The sequence below is a fragment of the Mya arenaria genome, chromosome 8 (genome assembly GCF_026914265.1).
Source record: "Mya arenaria isolate MELC-2E11 chromosome 8, ASM2691426v1".
Taxonomy (NCBI): Eukaryota; Metazoa; Mollusca; class Bivalvia; order Myida; family Myidae; genus Mya; species Mya arenaria.
Genome location: NC_069129.1, coordinates 38921162 through 38932202, shown reverse-complemented (window position 1 = coordinate 38932202; position 11041 = coordinate 38921162). Strand labels below are relative to the sequence as shown.

At 32.1% G+C, this 11041-nt stretch overlaps 1 protein-coding gene across 1 annotated transcript; it reads left to right on the top strand.

The window, feature by feature from the left end:
* The first annotated feature begins 5 nt into the window (after nt 1-5).
* On the top strand, nt 6-9785 carry LOC128243415 (ras-related protein Rab-2). Its single transcript, XM_052961193.1, has 8 exons — nt 6-149; nt 1682-1753; nt 2492-2559; nt 2971-3053; nt 3662-3754; nt 4839-4950; nt 5653-5721; nt 6452-9785. The coding sequence occupies exons 1-8, from the start codon at nt 104-106 to the stop codon at nt 6545-6547; spliced, it is 639 nt and encodes a 212-aa protein (XP_052817153.1). The 5' UTR covers nt 6-103; the 3' UTR covers nt 6548-9785.
* The last annotated feature ends 1256 nt before the right edge of the window (nt 9786-11041 follow it).

The following is an 11041-nucleotide window of genomic DNA, read 5'->3' as shown; positions in this document are numbered from 1 at the left end:
TTTTTTGTACGCGACAGATGGCAGCACGTGTTTTATGACCTTTACCTTGCACTTCCGGGTCAAACTTTGACATCATCAACAGAAAACACGAAAGTCTGCAACTATGTCTTACGCTTATTTATTTAAATATATTATCATTGGAGATACAGGTATGTGTGATTTGTAATGTTTTAACATGATTGTTTGTATACTATATTTATAACTGGCTTTAGACTTTCTATGATCGTTTATTTTCTGATTATTGATTTTTGTTTACACACAAAATGGCGACGCAATACGATGGAATGACAATTCTGTTCTAGTCTGCAACCATTGGATTGATCTATTTTGTTAGACACCATTACTCCTAATTTGCATCAACACATGTTTGTGAACATTTAAAAGGTGATATACTCTAAACATGTTTCTTTTAAAATCTGCAAGAGCGATATGTGTGGGTGTGTGGACATGTGATTCTTACTCTGTATTTTTGTATATACATGGGGCCGTATACATGTGGCATATGTCATAATATTCTAAAGTATTTACAGAATACATATGAAACATCAAGATGCAAGATGTTTCAGCTTTAAAGATGTTAATATGGCAGATGCATGTATAATGTGTTTGGGGGTCTGACTAGTCTGAAATATTAGACGTGTTATACGGGATTCTTCCAATCCCTAAATTCTAAACGGGAATGTGCAAAAAACAGGGGTGTTTTAAAAATATTGAAATTGTTTTAAGTGAAGTATTTTATGGTTGAAATTGATCATAAAGAGTTATATTCATATTTTACCATGTAAGTGAAATGCTATTTTGCACTAAACAAGCATTTAATGCATTAAAACAAGTTGTTTACCTTTCTAATAAAACGAAAATTGCTGACACAGAATACAATTATGCGAAGGGGAACAACTCGATACAATCGTAATAACTCGGCCTCCTCCGACAAAGCTTCGAGATAGACCTCGTTATACAATCGTAACAACTCGGCCATGGCTGAAATGTTCGGAGCGATTTAAAACTGTGCCCTGAAGCCTTGCGGGTGCCCTTCATGTATATATCGTTATGTTTTGACAGAATGAAATGAAGAAAAGCCGTCAAACTCATAATTATAAGTTGGATATTTATTTTTTGTGTACGGGACTAATATAAAATAACATTATTAATATTTTTTGTTTTTATGATATTTTATAGACGCTAAATGCTTTAACCCGGAATCCAGATCGGAACAACTACCCACTTTTGATACTAAACAATTTGTACGTGAAGGATTTGCCATATCAAAAATCTAAAAAAAATCTGTCAACGTACAATTATTAGGACTAGGGGTCTGACATGATATTGTTGCATTAGGTTGGGCGGGTGGCAAATTGAAATAGAGGAGAAGTGTACCATGCATCTTAAATGCTGTTATTTTTATTATTCTAGACAGAGATAAAATTTGAAACAATATGGAACAATATTTGATATGTGTACATACTATCTTGGTCAGTAGTGTTTAAGCAGTGACAAAGACCTACAGATTGGAACATATTGATTTATTGATGGCAGATGGTCACTGACACTCTTTGTCAGAGGACAATAATAATTCTTTGTCATGCAATATTATGTGTAACAAAGGTTACCACTATCCAAATTGTGTCACCTTTAAGTTTCATAGCAAGTATATTATTGAATTTTGTTATCTTTGTTTCAGGTGTTGGCAAATCATGTTTGCTCCTCCAATTTACGGACAAAAGATTTCAGCCAGTTCATGATTTGACTATTGGTAACTTTTATAATATTTTTTCAATTATTCCAGAAACATAATTGAAATGATTTATTGCATGCAAATATATTGAAGATAGCTGTATTTAATAATAACTAGATTTTATGCATTTGTGATGCATTGTAGTCTCAAATTGAAACAATTGAACAGGCCTTTTAATTACCCTAGCAAAATGTATAAAAAAAAATCCCAATCTGGAGAAAAATATCCCAATCCAAAGTCATTTTATTTTTTTAATTCAAAATCGTAAGGGATTGTGTGATGTAAAGTTTTTCATCACATTCAAAGATCAGTGTGCATTATTAACTGTCATGATTTATTGCCATAGATATTTTGACCATTTCAGGTCTTATGAAAGGAAAAATAAACTAATATTTTTATAATTTCCTATTAGCAGGAGACAGAAAAGTTTGTTTTTTTCATTGAAAGTTTTCCCAATTTTTGATGTAAAGCACTGATTTTTTCTTAAAATGGCATATTTCGCTTCGCAAATTTTCCCAAAATGTCTAGGGTCAAAATGGGCAGAAAAAGGCCTGTTGAATACATTAATGATAAATTGAAATAATACATATTTATAAAAAAACACACCGTTATGATAAATTTTAAAAAAGAACAGTATTTGTATGTTGATTAATATAACACTCATTCAATTCTGAAGATTGATTAATAAGTTGTTTGCATAATTATTTAACATTTAATTTGAATGAATTCACATCATACACTTTTTTTCTATATTAGGGGTGGAGTTTGGTGCTCGTATGATCTCCATAGATGGCAAACAAATCAAACTTCAGATATGGGACACTGTAAGATATTTATCTAGAATAAATTGAAAGAAAAGACATCTTAAGCAAAGTAGTATAAAATGATCTCAAAATGTAGAATAGCCTATAAAGGTAAACCCAGAAACTTAGAATTTCAGTTTAATATTATTTAATGACTTTATCTAAAGAAGTTATAATAACATAAAGAGCAAAAACAATCCCATTCATACAGAAAGTTATTCACATTAGTTAGTAGTTATGACCCCTTATGGTATGGTTAATGTTAGCAAGAAAATGTTGATGTCACTGAAACTGTTCATGATTGAAGTGAAGTCATGCCAGCCATGTATAAGGTTTCATTAGTGTTGCGGATAGATTTTTTTTTTAAACTATGCATGCATATTGTTTTCTTTCACTTTGTCTAATTTAAAGAAATATTCATACTTTATCCAGGCTGGGCAGGAATCGTTTCGATCGATAACGCGATCCTACTACAGAGGTGCTGCGGGTGCCTTGTTGGTGTACGATATAACTAGGTGTGTATCATATTTAAGGGGGAAGGACAGAAGCCCCTGATGTGAAGCTTGTTAACCTTGCCTTTAGGTCGGACCCATTCACAATTTAAGCCTTGTAACAGTTACTTAATGAGATGAAACTCTGAATTTCAATCCTCTATAACCTTGAACAGTTACTCATATGAAACAAATAATTTCACCTTGTGGTATAAAATCAGTAATTGCGATTAGAAACCATTGTATGTTAATTCTTGATGTCTCTTCACATTAGGGCTATTCCTTTTAAACATATAAACGAACCAGGGATGGCATTTATAAATTCTTTGAAATTTTCCCTTAGGAAGTTGTTTAAACTTGTAGCACTTGAACCAAGCCATATATATATATATATATATATATAAAAAATATTTTACCTGCCTGGGAGGGAAAATTTGTATGTTTTAAGGGAATTTTTTGTAGCACTTAAAAAAGCATTGACATGTTGTTTCCATTTTTGTTTTTGATTCTTTGATGGGTCCATGAGGCATCAATTTTGAAAGTTATTGTTGTTTGGGAACTGCTTCTTTAAGAAGTTGCTTGCACATTGTTTCACAACGTATTCAGTTCAGATATTATGTCATTTTCTCCAGGCGTGACACATTTAACCACCTGACCACATGGCTGGAGGATGCCAGACAACATTCCAACTCAAATATGGTCATTATGTTGATAGGAAACAAGAGGTTAGTATTGGTAGGGATAATACAATTCTCATTCTCTTCTTTTAATGTTTTTTTTTTCTTTTTTTTTATTAAAATGTTGTACATGTACTTTGAAATGGATATAAATAGCTTTTACAACAATTTCTGGAGCGGTCTAAGACTAAGCACCTCAACCCTGCTCTGGTTTTGAATCTCTCTGAGGCTCATTCTCAAACAAAATGTTTAAGGTTTTCATTGTGTCATTAGGATCGCTCCTTTAAGGTCTTGCAATAAATTCTGCTAAAACTGATCTTTAAATGATTTTAAAAAAGATAAATACTGTGATGATGTTCATGATTATATTCATTGAAATTGACAGCAACATTGTTCTCAAGCAAAAATGAGTTATCTTTACTTTAACCAAAATATATATATACAATTACAATAGCTTGCGGTTTGGGATCAAATGAGAATGCCTTATTGCTGGTTTATTTAATAATAATACCTTTCAATGGATTTTGTTTTAAATAAAAAGACTAATAAGTCTGAATTTGCATTGTTTAAAGACATGTCATCAATTTAAAAAGAATCATCAAATGGCTCTCCGAACAGATTTTATTGGCAACACTCTTTTAAAATGTTACCAAAATTAAGTTATTTTATGAAAAACACCAAAAAGCAACTGGCAGATACTCATTTGCACAGAACTTCAATCCAAGCCTAAAGTTTTGAATAGCATTACTTATGCTTTAAGGCAAAATAGAGCTTTTCCTGTCACATTTTTAATATGTTTTGACAATAGAGCTCTAATTTGATCTTTTGATGATGGTCAAAATGTATTGATTATAATTTTATCTATTTTCCTATTTTTCCAATCACCAGAAAAAAATCTTAATTCATTGATCTTTTTTTTAACATCATGAAAAGGGAGAATGAATATGTTGACTAGTATTTTAACAGAACTAACAAAGTTGTCATTTTTCTAGTTTTTTTTGTTGAATTGAAGTGTTTTAACTTGGAATTTCTCAAATGTGAAACACTGTTATTTCCCCCCATTTAATGTAGGGTCTTTTCCCAAAATAGCTAGAAAATGCTTTATACTTATTATTTGATCTATTTTAAAAAGTGACCTTGAAGCTCGCCGAGATGTAAAGAAGGAAGAGGGTGAGGCTTTCGCACGGGAACATGGACTCATCTTCATGGAGACCTCGGCTAAAACTGCAGCAAATGTGGAAGAGGTCTGTTCTTTTCTTTCAATTGCCTTTCCAAAGGTACATTAGATTGTACATTGATTTAAATACATGTGATCAACGTTCACACAAGCCTTAAAAACCAAGTTAATTGTTGTTACGCTTGTAGAAATTTTAACCTTTTTATTATTTATGTGTTCATGCTTGAACTGTTTTGATATCATACTTTACATAAGAATATAAAAATTCAGACTTGTGCTGAAAATATGAATTTCTTAAATTGAATTTCTGTCATGTCGGATTTTCTATTGTAAAATTGTGGCTTTATTACATGTAGATTGCACTTACAAAGAATTTCAGAAATAAAACTTTTAAGTTAGTTAAATAAAGTAATATACTTAGGGCTATTCCATGTAAACATATAACCCCTGGGGGGGAAGGCACCTTAAAAATATACCACCCCCTACAGAAGCAAATTTACTCTTTCGGGGTCCAGATTAGCGAAAAAAGACACCCACCCATTTACTATTTAAATTATTGCCTTTCCCCCGTGGGTTATATGTTTTACTTGAATAGCCCTTAAAGAAAGATTATTGTTTTTATATTTTTTAAAGCAACAAGCTAAACTCATTTTAAGTATAAATGATTTTTAATTTGTCCTTGACAATATTGATAATTTGATATATGGTGATTGAAAACTTCATCCATTTTAAGAATTTTATTTTATTTCATAGCTTTCTTTTATTTCAGGCATTTATAAACACTGCAAAAGAAATTTACCAAAAGATACAAGATGGAGTTTTTGATATTAATAATGAGGTAAGAACTTGTTTTGATATGTTAAATCCTGTGAAGTCAATGTATTTAAATGGTAACTAACAATAGTAAAGTTTAATTGGAGACAAAGATATTCAAGTCAGCATTTTTCAGAAACATATATCTGATAATGATTGATATGATTTAGCGTTTTATGTAACATGTGGTGTATATTACATCATCCCACAGTCTTAATGGTTTATTGATAGAATCTTGCATAATTAATCTATAAATTATAATATAACTCTAATATTTATATCAAACATTTATGAAAAAAATTAAAATTTACATTTCTTTAGAATATGACCTATATTTACAGCCAATGAAAATTCAGATAGGCATTCATTAAGTACTAGGCTTAATCATTAAGAATTTCACCTTTCGTGGGTGTTTAAATATAAGCCAACGGCCACTCATCCGATACATAATCCTTGCATAAGACTTTGCGTTGACAATGTGTCAGCCAATGAGGTGAATTCTATGTCAGTTAAATGACCTGAAAATATTAATGATAAAGAAGGGCTCATTTGCTAATCTCACTCTGCCCTTTCTTAATCATTAAGATTTGAATTCATGTCATTTAACTATTGTGTAGGCTAGTCTTTTAAAAAGAAAAGCAATTTTCCTTCTTTTTAATTGCTTTTACTTTAAACATATTGAGGAAAATGAATTATGTATTTAAATGCTTCATTTTTTTGTTTAATATTAGTCTTATCTATTTGTTTTCTTACAGGCAAATGGGATCAAGATTGGACCCCAGCACTCAACAAGCAATCCCAGCATGCCTTCAGGGGGAGGAAATGCAGGGCCCAGTGGCAACTGCTGCTAGGCAACACATCCATTTGTGTTCCTTGGATATACAACCATCTTGTCATCATTTCACAAAGATTGGAGATAGAGAGAGACCATGCATGACATCTTTTACCTTGGAAAAGAAAATGAATTACTGTTTATGAATTTAGAATTTACATTTATTTATTCTTGAGGGCATGAGAACAATAAAACAAACTGAAACCAAACACAAAAAGGCCTACTAAATTCACTTAGAATCTGAGTTTGCAAGATAAGTGTTTTACTAGTGCAGGGCTTGCAGACTTGTGCTTATTTGGACCATTGTAAGTGACTGTATCTTTAACATCACTGGAACAAGAATGTACATGTAATTACTATATAGCCAAACTTGATACCCTGACCGTCTTGTGAGATTATAGTAACATTTAAGGAAGACTCCATTCACCTTGGAACGTCAATTATGCTTGTTTCTCATATTACACTGTACAGTAACATGTACGATATAGACATTTTGTGATATGTGTCTGCAAATTCCAGTCAGAATTCCAAGAAGGGAATAACATCCATGAAAATTGCAAACAAAATATGCCTCATTACATGTAACAATCTGATGTTGTTTCTGGTTCTGAATGATAAATATACATGTATACATTTTACATTAAGTTAAACGATTTCCTTAACTGTTTTATTCCTCTTGTAGAAAGAGTAATGTTTAGTGTATATTCTGCATTTAATATATGGAAACTGAACTTTTTATAAATTAATTTTTCTTTTTTTAATGATGAGCTTTTTCGAGAAATATGCTATTATAAATTCAAAAGTTGACTCAGTTCGCACTTTCTTTTAATGCTTTTTTATACAGCACTGTCACATAATGACTATTGTAAAGACAATTTATTGGTTACTTCTTTAATAAATAAATAAACATATATACATATGCTTACAGCAAATGATGATTAAACTTTTTTGCTCTAAACAGGCAGAATTCTAACTTTTTTGGAAAACTAAAAGGGCCTTATTTAAAATTTCTTGTAGACAAGATTTTGATTTTATAAAAAAAAATGCTACATTTTATTTAGCCTTCTTAAAGTGCACCCGAAATCTTGTGAATTTTGGAAAGGTGTGGATCTGATGTGAAGTTTGAGTAATGGGTATTTTGTTTGTTGTTTTCTTTACTTTATTTTCATGTATTTCAGTTGTATAAATTGTTAACATTCGCTGGTATATGAAAGATAGAAATGTTGTGCTTATTATTGTATAATATTTATATATATTTTCTGTTAGGGCTATTCTATTTAAATATACATGTAATAATCTGCCCCGGGAATGCGCTTTCAAATTAGACCATCCAACTTTTGAAATACTTAACATACAAGAAGCAATAAGCAAACTGGAACATTCCGGATATATTTATTTTAAATTCCAAGGGTGGTTTGTATGTAAAATAGAATTGCCCATAGTATGGAATTGAAGACTAAATCTTTGAAAAGCTACAAAAATAACTTCTGTGCTTGTGTAAGTTTATGTTGTAATTTTTGTTGTAAAATACAGAATGACGTGAAGAACAAATGAACTGTAAAAGTTTAGCCAGGCTCAGGCAGACTGTGTTAAGTTTGAAATGCTAAAGCAAAAATAGTGTCATGATTTAAATGTAAAAGACGATTTTGTAATGGTACTTTGTCATGTCAAAACAAAGCCATGGTAATGCTGTCCTGTTGAATCAATACTTTATCAACTTTGCTATGTTAACACAGGACAATGTAATGTTTAAGCAAGACTATGTTAACTTGTCATGTTTAAGCAAGACTTTGTTAACTCGTCATGTTAAAGCAAGCCTATGTTAAGACATCATGTCAAAGCAAGACTAAGTTGACTAATCATGTTAAAGCAAGACTAAGTTAACTTGTCATGTTTAAGCGAGACTGTGTTTTCTCCTTCATGTTACAGCAATACTATGTTGACATGATTATATTACTTTGTTGTTCTAAAGAAACTTTGCTATTTTACAGTAAGACTATGTTTACTTTTATGCTAGAGCAAGACTATGTTATAGATGAATTGTACTTTAATTGAATATCTTAGTTATAACGAACTGTAATCTTGTTAAACTAACTAAGTGAAGACAATATTATGAAGAAGTAACTTAAAAACTTTCTTTTAAAATAGTGTGAACTGTCTGTGTGCATGTGTTTTGTTAGAGATTATAATATGATATATTGTTGTACAAAGTTTATTTTATCTTTGTTTCTTTTGTTACAGTCTATGAAATGTAGATATAATTCAACCATGTGCAATGAACATAACTGATGCATTGTCAGTCATCGTGTTGGTGTTATGAGACTAGTTTGATTGTGACTGAATCTTAAACAATGTTTATGTTTAAATAGTTAATTTAATAGTTTTAGGCTCTTAACACATTACTAACTGGTGTTGTTAAATAGAATTTGATGACGTGTTAAAAATGACATCATAAGTTAAAAAGTTACGATATGTTTAAAACGTTCAACATTTCATTGAAAGGGTCACAAGCAGTTTACAACTGCACAATTAATTCAAATTTTATTATAGGCTTTAAGTTTTTCTGATATATTTTATTTGGCAAAAAGTAGTTTTATTGTTAGCTTAATTTTAGTTATATTAGTATGAAAGGTGTCCTTTTTGCATTTACTTGAATAGACTGGTGTTAAGATTATTGAAAACAAAATACAGGCAAGATTGTGTTTTTTGCTTTTATTGGATTTAAAAAAAATGTTACAATTATTATCCAATTTTTCATTTTACCTCTTAGTTTATGTCAATATATCAACATGTTTTGACTTCATAAAATGTTGGCTGCTGCAGTGCCAAAGTGTAAAAAGCTTGTTAAAATGAGTGCACTCCATTTTTCATGCTCATTATATCTGTTTTTCTTTTGAAGCTTGCAAAAAGGCTTTTAAAATTGAACAAATACATTATTTGAAAGCACAAAATAAGTTATAATACAAAAAATAGCTAAACTTAAAGTAATAATATCATTTGGCAAAAATTAAAAGAAATAAGGTTGAAAACCCTTTCAGTTTAATGTCTGTCTTTAATAAACTAAATGTTTATATGTTACTAAATGCAATTCTATTTCCTGAATGGCCTTTTCTGTACAGAAAACATAAGTTTAGATTTTGATTTCTATCACAATATTAACTCATTGTTCATATTAGAAGCACCTTCATAGAATTTTGGTACTACACAAATATAATGTTGCCTCATGTCTGTATTGAATAAAAGGGATCAGTCATCAACTGTGTCTGCTTTCTTCCTAAAGCCCATATATCTCAGACAGTGGTAGAGCATTCCCTTCTGGGATGATTGGTTCCTGGTTTATATCTATCTCATCATACTGCTGCTTAGCTTTGAAGGTAGCACTTGGAAACTGAGTATTTTGTATGGTTAAATTTAGAAAAGTTGCAGCTCCGTGAATCCTTGCTTTACAACAGGCATGTCAATGGGTCTGTCTATTTGATACAAAAGATAAGCAAATTTAGACACCTGAATCTTAAAATCAACATGCTCTCTCTTACACAACAACTAAAGGACCCCATTGGAAATGAGTGTCTTAATGCGCAAGCCTGTGCCTATATTCATCCTAGATGGCGATACATGGCTCATATTCATCCTAGATGGCAAGACAAAGGCCCATATTCATTCTAGATGGCGAGACATTGGGGCCATATTCATCCTAGTTGGGCAATATTCAACTAAGAAGGTGAATCATGGGCCCATATGCATCAAAGATGACAAGACATGGGCGCATATTGATCCTAGATGGCCTGCATGGGGCCATTTTCATCCTAGATGACGCGCATGGGGCCATATTCATCTAGATGGCGCAACATGGGACTATATACATCCTAAATGGCGAGGCATGGGACATTATTCATCATAGATGGCGTGACATGGGCCTATATTCATCTTGATGGCGTGCATGGGGACCATATTCATCCTAGATGGCGTGCATGGGGCCATATTCATCCTAGATGGCGAGCATGGGGCCATATTCATGCTAGATGGCGAGAGATCGGCCCATATGCATTCAAGATGTCGACCATTGGGCCCATATGCATTCTAGATGGCGAAAATGGGCCCTTATGCATTCTAGATGACAAAAATGGTCCTAAATGCATTCAAGATGTCGACCATGGGCCCATATGCATTCTTGATGTCGACCATGGGCCCATATGCATTCAAGATGTCGACTATGTGCCTAATGCATTCAAGATGTCGACCATTTAGTTTCCGAAAATGTGCCCATATTCATTTTAGATGGCGAGCATGGGGCCATATTCATGCTAGATGGTGAGAAATGGGCCCATATGCATTCAAGATTTCGACCATAGGCCCATAAGCATTCGAGATGGCGAAAATGGGCCCATTTTCATTCATTTTAGATACCGAGCATGGGCCGATATGCATCCTAGAGAGCGAAACATGGGCCAATGTGCACCTTGATGGCGAGCATGAGCCGGTATTCATCCTAGATGGCGCGAAATGGACCCAT

Bases quoted from the DNA above. Each gene is read 5' to 3' on its own strand.
- LOC128243415 (XM_052961193.1), top strand. From the start codon at position 104: ATGTCTTACGCTTATTTATTTAAATATATTATCATTGGAGATACAG. The intron at 150-1,681 runs GTATGTGTGATT...TCTTTGTTTCAG, and splicing joins TATTATCATTGGAGATACAG to GTGTTGGCAAATCATGTTTG. The intron at 5,722-6,451 runs GTAAGAACTTGT...GTTTTCTTACAG, and splicing joins TTTTTGATATTAATAATGAG to GCAAATGGGATCAAGATTGG.